At 43.7% G+C, this 19925-nt stretch overlaps 1 protein-coding gene across 1 annotated transcript; it reads left to right on the top strand.

Annotated features, from left to right (window-relative positions):
• Nucleotides 1–14431: 14431 nt before the first annotated feature.
• On the top strand, nucleotides 14432–19264 carry LOC120028075 (biogenesis of lysosome-related organelles complex 1 subunit 5-like). The gene is made up of 4 exons (XM_038973231.1): nucleotides 14432–14683; nucleotides 16038–16108; nucleotides 16208–16337; nucleotides 16525–19264. The coding sequence occupies exons 1-4, from the start codon at nucleotides 14665–14667 to the stop codon at nucleotides 16632–16634; spliced, it is 330 nt and encodes a 109-aa protein (XP_038829159.1). The 5' UTR covers nucleotides 14432–14664; the 3' UTR covers nucleotides 16635–19264.
• Nucleotides 19265–19925: the final 661 nt, after the last annotated feature.

Raw genomic sequence — 19925 nt, 5'->3', positions numbered from 1 at the left:
GCTTCACCGCTCACTGGCTTGATTCTGGACTGGGGGCATGAAGCTGCAATCTGGTAGAGGGGACACCCACTCACTCACCCGACCGCACTGCTCACTCCACCCCCCCACGTCTCAGTCTTTCCCCTCAGTGAGCCTGCTCTGCTGAACATCAAACTCATGTCATGGGATGGCTCTTTGATTCTTGCAGTCTTAGTCTAGCAATTCAAGTCACCAATGTGAAGGGTTAGGCCCAATTTTTCCATCCTCTCTTATACAAAATGAGTCATTGTGATCTTTGGTGGATTTTTAGTTGATCTTGTAGTTGCTTCAGGAGGTCAGTTAATGGTTCTAGTTAGTGTTAGGGGCTGTTGCATGCTTAGACCAGAAACAGGCTTAATTAATCTGTGTCTGTACAGCCGCCCCTCAGTGTATTAACTAGTCTCGAGTAAACATGCAATAGTGCTTTGTGTCAAGCAGCCGTGGATGAAGGAAAGACAAATGATTGCAACTGCCAAATTACAGAGTGAGTGGGGCACATCTATTCAGAGAGCCTATGGGGCATTCCTCACAAAAGACGGTCTTGAAGTCCTAGGATTTAAGGATACTGTCTTTGAGCCTCGACTAGGGATTTGTTCATGTTGCCACCCCCGACAACAACCCCAGGGGACACACAGGACGGGGGGGACACACCAAGAGGTACGATGTCCTGCAGATGTGTCCCTCTTGGAAACATGACATGACGTAATACAGACATCCAGCATCCTGGCAATGAGCTACTGCTAGGGATGGGGGAGCTCCTCAGTCAATCACACAGCTGATCTCAGGCTCCTTTGAAAACATATATGGTAGAAGCCTGCGTGAAATCGACATTTGTGAGCGAGACAGGACAAAAACGGGGTCGACGAGGCCCCCGTCTTATCTCGTGTTTCCCCACACGCTTTGAACTGGGCGCCAGAAGCCCCGAGGGCAGCGGCGGATTGGTACGCTATCAAAGATGCTGTTGATGGGCTGGATGGATGATGGTTGAAGTTATACGGCCATGGAGATGATGGTATTACAATAGGCCCAGTGTGCTCCTCTAGGACCCACTCTACCGCCGCCTACCACCATCCCCGGTCGTCCCAGGGATGGCCTTCTTTACAGCCCTTGCGGACTACCCTTGTGACTTTCACAACTGTCATGCTGCACTCTGCAGCCATTCATTCATTCTTAAGATATGTAGTGGGTGCTTTTTTGCAAGCATGTTTTTTATTTTATTTTTATTTCACCTTTATTTAACCAGGTAGGCTAGTTGAGAACAAGTTCTCATTTACAACTGCGACCTGGCCAAGATAAAGCATAGCAGTGTGAACAGACAACAACACAGAGTTACACATGGAGTAAACAATAAACAAGTCAATAACATGGTAGAAAAAAGAGAATCTATATACAATGTGTGCAAAAGGCATGAGGAGGATAGGCAATAAATCGAATAATTACAATTTAGCAGATTAACACTGGAGTGATAAATCATCAGATGATCATGTGCAAGTAGAGATACTGGTGTGCAAAAGAGCAGAAAAGTAAATAAATAAAAGCAGTATGGGGGGTGAGGTAGGTAAATTGGGTGGGCTATATACCGATGGACTATGTACAGCTGCAGCGATCGGTTAGCTGCTCGGATAGCAGATGTTTAAAGTTGTTGAGGGAGATAAAAGTCTCCAACTTCAGAGATTTTTGCAATTCGTTCCAGTCGCAGGCAGCAGAGAACTGGAAGGAAAGGCGTCCAAATGAGGTTTTGGCTTTAGGGATGATCAGTGAGATGCACCTGCTGGAGCGCGTGCTACCGGTGGGTGTAGCCATCGTGACCAGTGAACTGAGATAAGGCGGCACTTTACCTAGCATAGCCTTGTAGATGACCTGGAGCCAGTGGGTCTGACGACGAACATGTAGCGAGGGCCAGCCGACTAGGGCATACAGGTCGCAGTGGTGGGTCGTATAAGGTGCTTTAGTAACAAAACGGATGGCACTGTGATAAACTGCATCCAGTTTGCTGAGTAGAGTATTGGAAGCTATTTTGTAGATGACATCGCCGAAGTCGAGGATCGGTAGGATAGTCAGTTTTACAAGGGTAAGTTTGGCGGCGTGAGTGAAGGAGGCTTTGTTGCGAAATAGAAAGCCGACTCTAGATTTGATTTTGGATTGGAGATGTTTGATATGAGTCTGGAAGGAGAGTTTGCAGTCTAGCCAGACACCTAGGTACTTATAGATGTCCACATATTCTAGGTCGGAACCGTCCAGGGTGGTGATGCTAGTCGGGCGTGCGGGTGCAGGCAGCGAACAGTTGAAAAGCATGCATTTGGTTTTACTAGCGTTTAAGAGCAGTTGGAGGCCACGGAAGGAGTGTTGTATGGCATTGAAGCTCGTTTGGAGGTTAGATAGCACAGTGTCCGAGGAAGGGCCAGAAGTATACAGAATGGTGTCGTCTGCGTAGAGGTGGATCAGGGAATCGCCCGCAGCAAGAGCAACATCATTGATATATACAGAGAAAAGAGTCGGCCCGGGAATTGAACCCTGTGGTACCCCCGTAGAGACTGCCAGAGGACCGGACAACATGCCCTCCGATTTGACACACTGAACTCTGTCTGCAAAGTAGTTGGTGAACCAGGCAAGGCAGTCATTAGAAAAACCGAGGCTACTGAGTCTGCCGATAAGAATATGGTGATTGACAGAGTTGAAAGCCTTGGCCAGGTCGATGAAGACGGCTGCACAGTAATGTCTTTTATCGATGGCGGTTATGATATCGTTTAGTACCTTGAGCGTGGCTGAGGTGCACCCGTGACCGGCTCGGAAACCGGATTGCACAGCGGAGAAGGTACGGTAGGATTCGAGATGGTCAGTGATCTGTTTGTTGACTTGGCTTTCGAAGACCTTAGATAGGCAGGGCAGGATGGATATAGGTCTGTAACAGTTTGGGTGCAGGGTGTCTCCCCCTTTGAAGAGGGGGATGACCGCGGCAGCTTTCCAATCCTAGGGGATCTCAGAAGATACGAAGAAGAGGTTGAACAGGCTGGTAATAGGGGGTGCGACAATGGCGGCGGACAGTTTCAGAAATAGGGGGTCCAGATTGTCAAACCCAGCTGATTTGTATGGGTCCAGGTTTTCCAGCTCTTTCAGAACATCTGCTATCTGGATATGGGTAAAGGAGAAGATGGGGAGGCTTTGGCGAGTAGCAGCGGGGGGGGCGGGGCTGTTGGCCAAGGTTGGAGTCGCCAGGAGGAAGGCATGGCCAGCCATTGAGAAATGCTTGTTGTAGTTTTCGATTATCACGGATTTATCGGTGGTGACCGTGTTACCTAGCCTCAGTGCAGTGGGCAGCTGGGAGGAGGTGCTCTTGTTCTCCATGGACTTTACAGTATCCCAGAACTTTTTGGAGTTAGAGCTACAGGATGCAAATTTCTGCTTGAAAAAGCTGGCCTTTGCTTTCCTGACTGACTGCGTGTATTGGTTCCTGACTTCCCTGAACAGTTGCATATCGCGGGGGCTCTTCGATGCTATTGCAGTTCGCCACAGGATGTTTTTGTGCTGGTCGAGGGCAGTCAGGTCTGGAGTGAACCAAGGGCTATATCTGTTCTTAGTTCTGCATTTTGTGAACGGAGCATGCTTGTCTAATATGGTGAGGAAGTAACTTTTAAAGAATGACCAGGCATCCTCAACTGACGGGATGAGGTCAATATCCTTCCAGGGTACCCGGGCCAGGTCGATTAGAAAGGCCTGCTCGCAGAAGTGTTTTAGGGAGCGTTTGACAGTGATGATGGGTGGTCGTTTGACCGCGGACCCGTAGCGGATACAGGCAATGAGGCAGTGATCGCTGAGATCTTGATTGAAGACAGCAGAGGTGTATTTGGAGGGCAAGTTGGTCAGGATAATGTCTATTAGGGTGCCCATGTTTACGGATTTAGGGTTGTACCTGGTGGGTTCCTTGATGATTTGTGTGAGATTGAGGACATCAAGCTTAGATTGTAGGACTGCCGGTGTGTTAAGCATATCCCAGTTTAGGTCACCTAACAGAACAAACTCTGAAGCTAGATGGGGAGCGATCAATTCACAGATGGTGTCCAGGGCACAGCTGGGAGCTGAGGGGGGTCGGTAGCAGGCGGCAACAGTGAGAGACTTATTTATGGAGAGATTAATTTTTTAAATTAGAAGTTCGAACTGTTTGGGCATAGACCTGGAAAGTATGACAGAACTTTGCAGGCTATCTCTGCAGTAGATTGCAACTCCTCCCCCTTTGGCAGTTCTATCTTGACGGAAAGTGTTATAGTTGGGTATGGAAATCTCAGAATTTTTGGTGGCCTTCCTAAGCCAGGATTCAGACACGGCAAGGACATCAGGGTTGGCAGAGTGTGCTAAAGCGGTGAGTAAGACAAACTTAGGGAGGAGGCTTCTGATGTTGACATGCATGAGGCCAAGGCTTTTTCGATCACAGAAGTCAACAAATGAGGGTGCCTGGGGACATGCAGGGCCTGGGTTTACCTCCACATCACCCGAGGAACAGAGGAGTAGTAGGATGAGGGTGCGGCTAAAGGCTATCAAAACTGGTCGCCTAGAGCGTTGGGGACAAGGAATAAAAGGAGCAGATTTATGGGCGTGGTAGAATAGATTCTGGGCATAATGTGCAGACAGGGGTATGGTGGGGCACGGGTACAGTGGAGGCAAGCCCAGGCACTGGGTGATGATAAGAGAGGTTGTATCTCTGGACATGCTGGTCTCAATGGGTGAGGTCACCGCATGTGTGGGAGGTGGGACAAAGGAGGTATCAGAGGTACGGAGAGTGGAACTACGGGGTCCATTGCAAACCAAAACAATGATAACTAGCCTGAACAACAGTATACAAGGCATATTGATATTTGAGAGAGACATACAGTAAGGCATAAAGTGATTGCAGGTCTTGATTGGGAGAGCTAGCTAAAACAACAGGTGAGATAACAGCAGCTAGTCAGCTAACACAGCAACAGCAGGTAAAAATGGCGACGACTAGGCAGAGAGGGTCGGATTAACTACACACAGAGCCTGAGTTAAAACACAGAGCCGACAGATAAAACACAAACAAACATGTGATGGACAGCCAATGTGATGGCCAGGCTATACACACTAGTGAATGATTCCTGTGCCTAATGGGGTGTGTTATTTGCCATAATGTAATTTCACGGGGAGTTACGGCACTGCAAAGTCAATGATATGGATCTTTAGCAAGGCAGGTGTACGAGGCACCTAGTTTTCAATGGATTTGGTATCATCTGGAGAAGAGTATATTCAATGCTAACATAATACCTGAGTAATGTGAGAGGATGAATCAAAACCAATCTGATGAGAACTTCTATTCATTGAAATCTCGATCAATTTCATGGTGCACAGTTAATGCTGTATACTATGGATTGATATTCTTGGCAGTATTAATGTGGATAATTCCAACGACTCGTGACTCATAAAAACTCCCTGGGTCTATGTGGGAATCCAAATGCATTCTCCCCAGTTAAAAATGGTGGATTCGTCTTCAATTTTTGGGGGGGTTGGTTCTTTTTATGGTGACAGTGTGATAGTCCTTGCCCTAGAACCCTCCATTACGCTCATAATATCTCCCTTTCACTCCCTTTCATAAAATATGTCAGCTGTGAGGATGGCGGAAGTTTAGTCAAAGACAGTTGGCGATCACCTCAAGGGACACAGAGAGGAGAGAGAGAGAGAAGATGAGAGAGGGAAAGACGTTAGCAGAGTGCCTCGTGGCTCGTAGCCCCCTGGTCCGCTCAGTGACACCTCTCCCGCAGCCAGCAGGATTAATAACTGGAGCTGCTGCTCCCACTCCTCCCTCGGGGAGGAACCTGGCCTGCGTCCATCCTTACACACACACACACACACCCACTGACACGCATTCAAATTGATACCCACACACACATTTGTTTGCACACACACAGGCATAAGGATACACTCCCACCAGGGTACACACACACATCGGCGCACACACAAATACACAGGCATCAGGCAGGGGGCGCTATCACTGCTCTTTGCCTCCCACTGTCATTGCTGAAGGGCTACTGAATGTAAGCTACAAGACGACATGGTGTAGCAGGCAACAAAGACCTGGACAACCACAGAGCTTCTCCTGACCTGAGGGCTCCCGTCCTTCCTTCCTACCTCACAGACCTCAAGAGTCAGATGGAGAGAGAGGGAAGAGGCACGAAAGTGAAAGAGAGCAACAACTCTGGGACGCACGGACGACAGCATCTCCCTCAAGGAGGCCGCCGTCCCCCACCATGGCGGACACCAGCACTAAACTCCTGTCAGGTCCCATCTCACCCCCCCCCGTCTCCCCCGTCTCTCTCGGGCAGGACGCGCCTCTCCGAAGGGGGTCACGTCACACACAGGGACGGCAGTCACTTGTCCCCCTCTGAGGGGTCTACTGTACGAACATGTCGCCCTGTCCAAAGACGACCCGCTCTTTGATAGAGATGTTTTGCTGGCTAATGTGTACTGTATTTTTTACATGACTCTTATTCTAATATTTTTTACTCTAACAGTTGAGATCTTAGAAAACAGAAATTAAATTATGTTTCAATTAATAATCTGTACTTGAATTTGTAACATCTCGCATCTGTAACACTAACATCTCACGTGGATTTTCCCCCATTCAAAAGCACCTACTGTGTACAGCAGAAGCAAACGGTTCTAATTCATCTATTTTAACTCCTTTCAAGACCTACATTTGATTAAAATAAAATGTCATCAAAAATCCTTTGTCTCATATTATTTCTGAACAATAAAAACAATCTGTTTAGATGTAAATTAAATCATGTTTAAAAATAAAATAATGTTTAAAATGTTCTGTTTTTTTCTTAGAATGAGGACAAGGGAGGGGAAAGGCTTGTTGGAAATGTATTTTTCCACCAACACAGTGCGTCTCTCCTAAGAGACTGCTTAACACTGGCAGTAATCGTAAACTTGCCCCTGGCACTGTATATGTCAATCTGTGTGTGTGTGTGTGTGTGTGTGTGTGTGTGTGTGTGTGTGTGTGTGTGTGTGTGTGTGTGTGTGTGTGTGTATGTGTGTGTGTGTGTGTGTGTGTGTGTGTGTGTGTGTGTGTGTGTGTGTGTGTGTGTGTGTGTGTGTGTGTGTACATCTGCTTGTGTTTTTTTGTGCATGTATATAAAGTGTGTGTGTGTGTGTGTGCGTGCGTGTGAAATGGGATACTCTCCTCCACAGGTCCACACAGAAGGAAGCTCTTCTGTTGTTCCCTACATACTTCTGTTGTTCCCTACCTGCTTCTGTTGTTCCCTACCTGCTTCTGTTGTCCCCTACATACTTTTGTTGTTCCCTACCTGCTTCTGTTGTCCCCTACATACTTCTGTTGTTCCCTACATACTTCTGTTGTTCCCTACCTGCTTCTGTTGTTCCCTACCTGCTTCTGTTGTTCCCTACCTGCTTCTGTTGTTCCCTACATACTTCTGTTGTTCCCTACCTGCTTCTGTTGTTTCCTACATACTTCTGTTGTCCCCTACCTGCTTCTGTTGTTCCCTACCTGCTTCTGTTGTTCCCTACATACTTCTGTTGTCCCCTACATACTTCTGTTGTTCCCTACATACTTCTGTTGTTCCCTACCTGCTTCTGTTGTTTCCTACATACTTCTGTTGTCCCCTACATACTTCTGTTGTTCCGTACATACTTCTGTTGTTCCCTACATACTTCTGTTGTCCCCTACATACTTCTGTTGTTCTCTACATACTTCTGTTGTCCCCTACCTACTTCTGTTGTTCCCTACATACTTCTGTTGTTCCCTACATACTTCTGTTGTTCTCTACATACTTCTGTTGTTCTCTACATACTTCTGTTGTCCCCTACACACTTCTGTTGTTCTCTACATACTTCTGTTGTTCCCTACATACTTCTGTTGTTCCCTACATACTTACATACTTATGTTGTTCTCTACATACTTCTGTTGTTCCCTACATACTTCTGTTGTTCCCTACCTACTTCTGTTGTTCCCTACATACTTCTGTTGTTCCCTACCTACTTCTGTTGTTCTCTACATACTTATGTTGTTCTCTACATACTTCTGTTGTTCTCTACATACTTATGTTGTTCCCTACATACTTACATACTTCTGTTGTTCCCTACATACTTACATACTTATGTTGTTCTCTACATACTTCTGTTCTTCCCTACATATTTCTGTTGTTCCCTACATACTTACATACTTCTGTTGTTCCCTACATACTTCTGTTGTTCCCTACATACTTTTGTTGTTCTCTACATACTTCTGTTGTTCTCTACATACTTCTGTTGTTCTCTACATACTTCTGTTGTTCCCTACATACTTCTGTTGTTCTCTACATACTTCTGTTGTTCCCTACATACTTACATACTTATGTTGTTCTCTACATACTTCTGTTCTTCCCTACATATTTCTGTTGTTCCCTACATACTTACATACTTATGTTGTTCTCTACATACTTCTGTTGTTCTCTACATACTTCTGTTGTTCCCTACATACTTACATACTTCTGTTGTTCCCTACATACTTACATACTTATGTTGTTCTCTACATACTTCTGTTCTTCCCTACATATTTCTGTTGTTCCCTACATACTTACATACTTCTGTTGTTCCCTACATACTTCTGTTGTTCCCTACATACTTTTGTTGTTCTCTACCTACTTCTGTTGTTCTCTACATACTTATGTTGTTCTCTACATACTTCTGTTGTTCTCTACATACTTCTGTTGTTCCCTACATACTTACATACTTATGTTGTTCCCTACATACTTCTGTTGTTCTCTACATACTTCTGTTGTTCTCTACATACTTCTGTTGTTCCCTACATACTTCTGTTGTTCTCTACATACTTCTGTTGTTCTCTACATACTTCTGTTGTTCCCTACATACTTACATACTTATGTTGTTCTCTACATACTTCTGTTCTTCCCTACATACTTACATACTTCTGTTGTTCCCTACATACTTACATATTTCTGTTGTTCCCTACATACTTACATATTTCTGTTGTTCCCTACATACTTACATACTTATGTTGTTCTCTACATACTTCTGTTGTTCCCTACATACTTACATACTTATGTTGTTCTCTACATACTTCTGTTGTTCCCTACATACTTACATATTTCTGTTGTTCCCTACATACTTACATATTTCTGTTGTTCCCTACATACTTACATACTTATGTTGTTCTCTACATATTTCTGTTGTTCCCTACATACTTACATACTTTTGTTGTTCTCTACATACTTCTGTTGTTCCCTACATACTTACATATTTCTGTTGTTCCCTACATACTTACATATTTCTGTTGTTCCCTACATACTTACATACTTATGTTGTTCCCTACATACTTACATACTTTTTTGTTCTCTACATACTTCTGTTGTTCCCTACATACTTACATACTTTTGTTGTTCTCTACATACTTCTGTTGTTCCCTACATACTTACATACTTTTGTTGTTCTCTACATACTTCTGTTGTTCCCTACATACTTACATACTTCTGTTGTTCCCTACATACTTACATATTTCTGTTGTTCCCTACATACTTACATATTTCTGTTGTTCTCTACATACTTCTGTTGTTCTCTACATACTTCTGTTTTTGTTTCTTCTCAGGACAGGAAGCAAAGAATAATTAATAACATTTTATATTAACCCCTCCTCACTAGGAGGGACCAAATCTTTTCAGCATTTCCAATCCCGTGAGCTAATTTGACAGCTCATGGGATGATGCAGATTCCACTTCAGAGAGACAGGTACCCTAGGGCTAGCCAGCTGGATTGTGGATGCTTACAGATTTGGCTCTCCCTTCCTGCTGGGTGTCATCTGTCTCCTTGGTCTCGCGGTGGATAATTTTGTGTCCTCCTGACATCATGTGCCTGAGCAGTCTGTGCCTGGCAGGGCTTGTCTTTCCAGGTTGGCCATCAAACCCAGCCTGCATGCATCTAATCTGACGAGGCACCTCTCCAAATACAACCGCCCCCCGGGCGCCCCCTCTGTCCAACGTCGAAAATCACGGCCCCACAAAAAAACTTCCCATCCTTCAAGACCGCGCGCGGCCCCCGCTCCTCCGACGACATGGTAAAGGGGGAGAAGAGGGGGTGCGGGGTTTCAGAGGGAAGAGGGGGGACTTATTTCGCTCACACAAAGAAAATGTTCCCACTTTCTGTCCCGTGGCTGTCACTTTGATTGCCATCGTGGTGCGGGAGGGTATGCCTCAACAGGTTTGGGCCTCTCCCTGCCTGTTGCCGGCAGTTGACTTGGACACCGCGCCATTCGGATGAGGCAATACTTTGGTTGGATTATCGTTACAGCGGACGTCCCTGTGGGAGAAGTGACAGCACAGCGGCCCGCTAATCTCGGGGACAGCACCAAACCGGGGCCCGCTGAGAACGCTAATCGTAAACGACACAATCGTTCCACTCCAAGGAAAGGCAGTTTACATATCGCAAGATGCGGCTGACAAGGTTGCTTGGCGGATAAAAAATATTTTTTCCCAAAAAGCACATGATGACTACATATGTTGATTTTCAGGCTGAGCTACGTGTCTGCTGCTGCTTCTTGCTGCTTCCTTCCACCGCTCGGCCTCTTGCTTCCTCGGCCCTGGGAGGATGTGACAGCAGGGCAGCGTCATGCTCCACCGTGCCTCGTGAGGTGCCACTATTACCGGGGCTCCAGTTATTTCCTGAGGCCTCTTTCTCTCTCTCTCTCTCTCTCCCTGGCAGAGTTGTGGTGGGCAGCTCAGGAGCAGCCTCCAGGATAGAGTGGCACCAGGACGACTGACCTGTTCAGTGCCCAGGGAGCTGCAGTGAGCTGACTGACTGGCTGAGGAAGAGAGGGGAAGAGGGGGGCAGGTGGGTGTACGGAAGGAGGGGCCCCGCCTAGGGGCCTAGGCAGTGAGTAATCCTCCCCATCCACCCCCTCCGCCCCCCACCTGTTTAGAGCCACAGTCAGTGGCGCTCAGCATGCTGTGAACGCCAAGCACCATGGTCCCTCTGGCCTTCTCCAAGGGCCCAGAGATCATGACCAGAGCCAGAGAGAGAAAGAGAGGAGGAGTGAGTGAGAGAGAGAGAGCAATGTAATGCAACATAATTAAACCCATTGGGTAATGTGAGCAGCACCGTCGTTAGGGGCTGTGTGGAGGGGGAGAAAAAAAGAGCTGTGTTTTCTAAGCCATCACCATGCTAACAGGCCCGATGGGTATGTTTTGTAAACCACTCGTACAGACCTCCCACAGAACACTCACCGTTTGTCTAAGGACTCAATGCTCCAGGACCTCAGCCAATTTACTGCAGTCTGAGCAAGTGAAGAGCAAGCCTGTGGTTTCACATGCTGTGTGTGGAGGTCTATGAGAACAAAGCTATATGCTATGGAGGGAAATACTTAAGCAATAAGGCATGAGGGTGTGTGGTATATGGCCAATATACCACGGTTTATGGATGTTCTTATGCATGACACAAAGCGGAGTGCCTGGATACAGCCCTTAGCCGTGGTATATTGGCCATATACCGCAAACCCCCGAGGTTCCTTATTGCTATTATAAACTGGTTACCAACGTAATCAGCATTCAGGGCTCAAATCCGGTTTATAAAGAGAAATAAATGACATGTACATCTAACTAACCTGTAACCTTTAGTTAATTTAATTAATGTATAGTTAAATATGACTACACATTTGAAATTGTATAGGAATTTCTTATAAAACATTTAATGTTAAGCACATTGTTAAAGTATTGAACATTTTTTACACCTTTTATTCAGAAATAGTGTAGATGTTATTTATTCTGTAAATATTTCCGGAAACTTTTTAAAAATGTAAAAAAAAAAAAAAATGTACTATTTGAAAACACTACACTTTGTGTTATTTGGCCTTGAAAAGCTATTCTATTTCAGAACGGGTGTGCAACGAAGAGATCACCCCTGTTGCTGTATTCACTTAATAGACCTGTGAGACATATGAGTCGAAACACATGACATGGCTCATGCAAGGGACTATCGCATGCGAACCTAACTGGAATCTGGGAACACAACCCTGGCAGATAATAATGGGCAAAGACAGTGTCATCGTTCGTGCAGTTTTTTGTGGCTTTAGTTCAGTTTGCGGTCCTCACTCCCAATATGTAGGCCACATTTCTTTAGGTGTAATTAATTCACTCTCAACTATAAGAAAAAAAATGACATCCTATTCATCCTTTTACATAAAGTCAATGAAAATATAATTAATTTAAAAAATATATTTCATTACAAATGTACCAGTGAAAAATAAGGTATATATAATTCAACAACTGTAAATTAATAATGTGGGTCTATGCTTTATTGAGCAAATTGACATTGGCAGTTTTTATATATATATATTTCATGGCTGTTGATGTCTAATTACATTTTTACCATCACAATAATAATGTTATACTCTTAAACTCTCAAATTCTGCGAGTGTACTACAATGTATCTATAATACAATACATTACATTGCAGCCTATTATACATAAGTATTTTTAGTCTTTAACAAAATATTTGATCTATCATAAATATTATTTGCCTGCACAGCTGCACATCAAGGGAATATTGGTTATGTCGTTGTCATACTGTGTAGTGTGTACGTGTTGTTTTGTCATTATTTCATGCTCATCTGACCTTGTTTGTAGGCAATCAATTTAAAAGCACCCCAACTTATTTTCACGAACGTCAAAGTTTACTAAACGCACTCTTTTTCCAATGGGCCTTGGAGCACTCTGGGATGGCAGTTAATCAATTGCCACAAGAACTGCTCATGACTGCAATATCTAGTAGCCTCAGATCAAAATCAATGGGGCGGATAGGCTAACAACTATTTAGCTAGGACGGTAATTAGTGCATGTCTGAAGACTTTCTTTTATGTGGAAGTGACAATTGTGAGTAAATGCGGCCACCTCTTTTAGAACAAATGTTGGAAGTCTGAACATGCAACACTAGCCCCCAAACAACCCCGTTCTTAATGTGGTCTTGCCAGGAGTCCTTGTCTCTAAATATGCCTACACTGAGAAGAGGTGTTATATTTACATTTAGATTTAGATACTAAATTAATTTACTAAGCAGTGTCTCATTAACCAGACTGGCAATTATAAAACTGGACCTTGTTTTCACCTAGTGGCAAATTATGTGAACAGACTTTTTCTTCAGTAAAACAAGTCTTCCTCTCCTCGCCAGAATTAGCATAACATCAAGTGATACTCTCAAACTTCTTCTCTGTATATTATATCTGCATGACTTTTGAAGAATGAGCCCACTAAATCATCTAGTCTCTACACGTACTGTACTTTGTACTTATCTTTGGCTCATTCATCCCCCTTCCTCTCCCCTGTAACTATTCCCCAGGTCGTTGCTGTAAATGAGAATGTGTTCTGTCAACTTACCTGGTAAAATAATGGTTAAATAAAAATACAACTTGGTGGTCTTTGTGGGATACAGTGGCCCATAATATTATAGTATTTAATTTACTGAAGTTAATGTACTATTGCACAAAAACAAGGAGATGGGGCGTGTAGTGTATAATCTCACTTTTAAAGTCATATTCAGATATCTACTATTTCCTGCTATGGCTGACATTGTACACACAGCATAATGTTTCAATTCTAAATCCATGGCAGATACACACAATAAGGTATCACATGATGAAATCCCTCTAAATGATGGCCAATCCTTCTAATTACCACTGTCGTCAACCTGAATGGGGTGCGGGAATTCTATAGATGTAAATGGACTATCACTCTGTTATGAGACACTTCAATTTATTGTATTATAGGCAATGCAGAGGTGACTCATCAGCCACATCCTCAGTGTTAGACTTTATGTGGCTGTGGGGAACTCACTGATAAAGCCACACCATAGAACAAGACTGACATCTGCAGTCCTAACTCATGCAAGACCTCCTGTCCTCCATCATTATCATTGCATTGAGATTTACACCCTGAAATAAATGGCATTTCGTCAATAACAATACAGCTGTTTAAATGCCTTATCATACACACAGACACACACAGAGAGAGAGAGAGAGAGAGAGAGGGGAATTTGCACATCATTATAACACTGTACATCGCCATAATATGACATTTGAAACTTCTGTGAGTGTAATGTCTACTGTTCATTTTATTGTTTATTTCACTTTTGTTTATCTATTTCATGTTTCCCATGCCAATAAAGCCCTTTGAATTGAATTGAGAGAGAGAGATTAAATACTAAACCATTGAAGATGGAAATGTGCTGCTAAATGTGTAGGCTACACCCATAGTATACATTCACAAAAGTGATGATTGATGCTACGGAACTGTACCTACTGGTACCTTAGAATTAGCATTGGTATGCCTCTAAGTGTGCTCCCCGTTTTGGGAGGTTTGGTTTGATCCAAGACCTCGTACCCGGAAGTAGTGTGAATATTTACATCAGCTGACGTCAAATCAACTGACTACAATTACAGTTTAGGTTTTTGTTAGAATAACCAAAAATATATGCACATTTACTTATGATAACTTGCATGTAAATAGCTACTAAGCATTTATATCTTCTGTAGCTAGGCTATAGCGAAAAGAGGTTGCTAAAGCCAGCTTACTCAATTCTAAACAAAGTAACGTTATTTCACGTGTTGTCGGGATTTGTGTGTTTTAACGTGTGACTATGGACAAGCTAGCCATAGGTGAGTTCATTATTATGTTGCAGTTACCATACATCGCATTTAACTTAGCTAGCTAACCTACATAACTCGAGAGAGTCATATGTTGCAGAATGTACGAATACTGGGTGCCAGTCTTTTTAGCTAGCTAACATTTCACTCCATGTATGTACAACATTTTAGTAATTTTAGCAGACGCTCTTATCCAGAGCAACTTACAGTAGTGAGTGCATACATTTTCATACTGGTCCCCCGTGGGAATTGAACCCACAACCCAGGCGTTGCAAGCACAATGTTCTACCAACTGAGCCACACAGGACCAATTACTCTGTGTCAAATGCCAAAGATTTTATTTGTATGTTTAGCATGACAGGAGTGGCAAGGATTGGAATGATAGCCAAACGGACTGGTACCAAGACTAGTAGCCTCTAACCTGGTCCCAGATCTGTTAGCCAACCTCCAAATGGTCCCAGATCTGTTAGGCAGCCTCTAACCTGGTCCCAGATCTGTTAGGCAGCCTCTAACCTGGTACCAGATCTGTTAGATAGCCTCTAACCTGGTACGAGATCTGTTAGCCAACCTCTAAATGGTCCCAGATCTGTTCGGCATCCTCTAACCTGGTCCCAGATCTGTTAGGCAGCCTCTAACCTGGTCCCAGATCTGTTAGGCAGTCTCTAACCTGGTCCCAGATCTGTTCGCCAACCTCTAAATGGTCCCAGATCTGTTCGGCATCCTCTAACCTGGTCCCAGATCTGTTCGGCATCCTCTAACCTGGTCCCAGATCTGTTCGGCATCCTCTAACCTGGTCCCAGATCTGTTAGGCAGCCTCTAACGTGGTGGCAGATCTGTACGAACATGGTCCCAGATCTGTTAGGCAGCCTCTAACCTGGTCCCAGATCTGTTAGGCAGTCTCTAACCTGGTACCAGATCTTTTAGATAGCCTCTAACCTGGTCCCAGATCTGTTAGGCAGCCTCACCGTGTCCTTGTGTAGTTTCCTTTTTTTCTCAATTCAGGAGCTAAATTGAAATGTAATTCTAATTTGACTGTCAATGACAGATATGTGGAACATTTTACAATTTTTCCTCTAAGGTGGGGACACAATTCCTTGAGTTTAAATGGAATTGACCACAGTGTTGACTGCTAGCCCTAGTCCTCCTACGATAGAAAATAAAGTTGTTTCTTTTCAATATATCTGACACAGAGGAGGCTGGTAGGAGGAGCTATAGGAGGTTTCCATATGTTTGAAGCACTTTCCATTTATTCCATACCAGCCATTACAATGAGCCCGTCCTCCTATAACTCCCCCCACCAGCCTCCACTGATCTGACATGATCAATTACTCAACATGACATGTTGATGGTTTGTGTCTCCCATTAGATGTTGGTGATATTCAGTCCAGGCTAATGGCCTGTCGTACAAGGGGAGATCTGCTATTTTGTGAATTTGAGGTAAGTTTTTAGCTTGCACCATAATATGTCATTTGACCAATTGATTAATTGTAATTTGATCTTTGCTAACATACACGTTTTTGTGATTTTTTTTTTAAGGAAAAACATGGATTCAGAGAGAGACGTTTCCTGGACAACCTGAACAAAATGGTGGTGGAGACCAATGAGCAGTCGTTGCCCAAATGTTCAGAGCACATGCATAGGCACCTCTGTGAGGCCCTCACACGATGTAAGCCCCTTCCTGACCTAGCCAGTGTATTTTTCAATTGCTAACCATTGCAGTTGTAATATGGACTGATTGAATGCTATCGTAGTGTTCTCCAGATTACTTGACTGCGTTGTATTATTTCAATGTGCCTTACTGATAAAGCTGGAAAGTAGTTGAATGTAACATTGTTCATTGTGTTTTTCTACAGTGGAGGATGGGAATCACACGTCACACAGGATCCAGGAGAGGGAGCTAGAGGCAGACCAAGTAAAGACACAGGCTCTCTTCAAAGCCCATGAATTACCAATAGTGATTTAACCATTCACAGGCATGGATTGTGACAACAGACCAGGGCCCAGTTTCCCGTTATCGATGGAACTTAGGCTTACGAGTGTATGAACAATGCATCGTACAACAACCGAAGAAGTCGCTTATGTTTCCCAAAACACTAAGCAGGGAGAACTTTCACTAAGTCTGTCGTTGGAGCAGGTGTCATTACTGATAGGATGGAAAGAAAGGCAGCGCTGCTCACGGATCAGCTTGGTCCATTCAAATCTTACCTTAACATTATAATTATTCCACAATACTGAGGAAGGATCAGCTGCTGCTCCTAGAGAGCTATTATCACATATAGGCTATGGCTGCAAATATTAAGGTGGCTTATTAACCTAATGCTTATGCCCAGCCTACACATCATTGCTCGCATGTTGTTACACATCATGAAATATATTTAGGCAAAAATTACAAACAGTAGCCTACAATTAGCCAAATAGAACTCAATTGATTGAACAAGAAATAGATTTCAATATGATTGAAATGTGTAGGCTTATGTAGTCTATACTGTATTTACCTTTTATTACAGTCATCTGGGTTTTCATTTGAAGCATATTTTTATTCTTCGCTTGTCTGTAACATACAAAGACTTTGGTAACTTTGTAGTCAACTTTGTTCTGAATTTATAGGCGTTTACAGAGAGACAGATAAACATCTTGAGTCTGTGTTTAGCAGAGATCTTCTATGTATAAAGTTATGTGGAAGGGCAAAAAAAGCACCTAACAATGCACTTAGCTGTTCTAAGAGTGGTCTGAGACAGTTAGTAAATAAAGATTGTTTTCAAGTGCAACATTAGTTCTAATGGGTTTGGGAAAACAACTCGGGGATTTACCAATGCTCCTACAAAGATTCTAACGATGAACTTGGTTTTAAGATGCTTTCGGGAAACCGGGCCCAGGGGTGGATCATTTGGCATCTAACAGGAGATGGCTGTTTGAAACAGAGTGCCACCCAAATCTCCCCAACAAGAGTGTTTTCATTTCCAATTTCATTTTTGTCTAGTTCAGATTTTTTTTGGTCTTCGAGCCTGACCCAGATCCTTGCGTGTTGTGCACCTTAGAGCACCTAGTTGCAGGTGACCATAGACAGACAGAAGGAGGACTGGGACAAGTGTCTAAAGGACCAGCAGCGGTTGAAGGAGGAGGTGGACGAGGAGCATACCAAGGCCATCGGACGCCTCAGCATCATGTACAGCAACATGAAGAAGAATCTGGCCAAATTCTCTCACTTTTAATCCTCTGTGTGTCTGTCTGCTTGAAATTAAGTTGTTGAATTTGATTGATGCGGTACTTAGTCATTGGCACTAACAGAGGACTTCTGAGGACAAAAGTCAACAGTTTCCAGATCACAAATGACAAAGTGTGATTAACAACGTGGCATTTTCACAGCCCTTCAAAATCACAATTTTCTGGCCTAAGCACATGGAATATGTATGTCAAGCTCTGGAAAAATGTCATTTTTAAACCATAAATTACATGATTGTTCCTTGGCTGCTAAACTTATTTTTTAATGGAATTATGCTAGGAGGTGTTGATAGATGTGTGTTTTCTATGGTAGGGCAGATTTTCAAACCGTCAAACAATTTTGGCAACAGGGATCTTGATCCAGGAGGGGATTGAATGTCTCCGCTGTAACCAAGAAACTTGATCTTGACATCTGGCCACTTAGCTAGCCAGGTTATTATTATTATTATATATATATATTTTTTACCTTTATTTAACTAGGCAAGTCAGTTAACAAATTCTTATTTACAATGACGGCCTAAGTTAGCAAACCAAATGCATAGCTGGAGCCCTGAGTTTGATATAATTTGACACATCTTAGATTCCTTATAGTTATACTTATAGATATAAACAGTGGCGTAGCACGCAACCCCCCCCCCCCCCCCCCAAAAAAAAAAGTTTGAACAGTATTGAAAGTCATACCGTTGGTATTTTTAAATACCCCGGTATATGGTATCAACGGTATATTGCCCAAACCTAGTGTTTCCCTCCAACTGAATGAGAAAAGAAACTGGATTTTGCCACTGATTTAGATATTTGAAGCTTCAGGCGAGTGAAAATGTTGAATGTCAGAAGTGCTATTCAAAGCTGGGTTGTCAACGGCACAGGTCAACATCTCAAACTTTACTCACTGAGCAATTTCCCCAACTATGCGTGCCTCACCAACTCTTCAGATTAGGGTACAGTGAACCTTTGACATCAAGTACAACTAGCAACATCTCAAAATAAGTAAATCAGAAATGGTTTTACTGAAGCAGGCTCAAGCTGTCAGAAATTGACATTATTTAGTGGTGTTTTCCTGGGCCTCTTATGTACCTTGTTAAATGGAGAGGTATACTTGTAGCGCTGTATAAAGTGTTTTGTTTAAGGACAGTATTTGCACTGGGCAATGGCATGCTGTTTAGACTGATGGATGGATGGGCACGCTGACACATTCCTGACCTGCTGGGAACAGGATTAATCTTGGCAGAAAGTGACAGAGCAAATATTTTAAATGGCTCTCATGAACACAGAATATGGGCACGGACGCTTTAAATAAAACTTCATTGTTGCGTGGGGGGGATGCAGACCTCATCAATCAGTATAAGTAAAATAAAGCGTTGCTAAACTCTGCATGACTCAAGTGTGTGTTTTTTTTCTCTCTCGACTCGAATGTATACAACGTAGTTCAGCAATGCCTTTGACATGTCTGACAGCCGGCCTCGAAACGAGGCCCAGTATCCAATTTCAGTATGAGGTTGAGGCGCAGTCTTTTTCATTTTTGTTCGTGGTGACCCCTTTCCCTTCTGCCCCGATGGCAGCTGCTGTCCGGTTACCCTGGGTCACCCTCTGTGAGTGACTGACATCAGGGCAGGGCCGGTGTGTCATCAACAGAGATCAGAGAGGGCCCAAACGTGCCAGCAGATGTGGAGGTATAGTAATGTAGACAGGGGAGCCCTGACGTCCCAGCCAGCTAGAGCCAGACAGGGCATCACCACTTAACGAGGAGTGACAATCCGGAAACGCAGCTCACCTCCGCCAATCTTTCCTCTGGCCCTGTTTATTTCTTCGGTTTAGTGAGAGAGAAAAACTGCCTGGGTATATTCCCAAAAGGTCAACAATAAAGTCAGTGTTAGGTATTCATGAGAAAGTACTGTAAGCCCTTTGCCCCTATTAAGTCCTCTGGTGTGGTGAGAATCTGGTGCACCCCTAATGTAAGTCTGGAGGATGTCACACTGTACTGTACATAGCAGATGTCCACTCAAGGGAAGCATGGCCTGCGGCGGTTCTTACT

The sequence above is a fragment of the Salvelinus namaycush genome, chromosome 33 (assembly GCF_016432855.1).
Source record: "Salvelinus namaycush isolate Seneca chromosome 33, SaNama_1.0, whole genome shotgun sequence".
Lineage (NCBI taxonomy): Eukaryota > Metazoa > Chordata > Actinopteri > Salmoniformes > Salmonidae > Salvelinus > Salvelinus namaycush.
This window is presented reverse-complemented; position numbering and strand designations above follow the sequence as displayed.

Excerpts from the sequence above, each read along its gene's own strand:
- LOC120028075 (XM_038973231.1), top strand. Across the intron at positions 16,109-16,207 it reads TGCTATTTTGTGAATTTGAG|GAAAAACATGGATTCAGAGA; the intron begins GTAAGTTTTTAG and ends TTTTTTTTTAAG. Across the intron at positions 16,338-16,524 it reads CTGTGAGGCCCTCACACGAT|TGGAGGATGGGAATCACACG; the intron begins GTAAGCCCCTTC and ends GTTTTTCTACAG.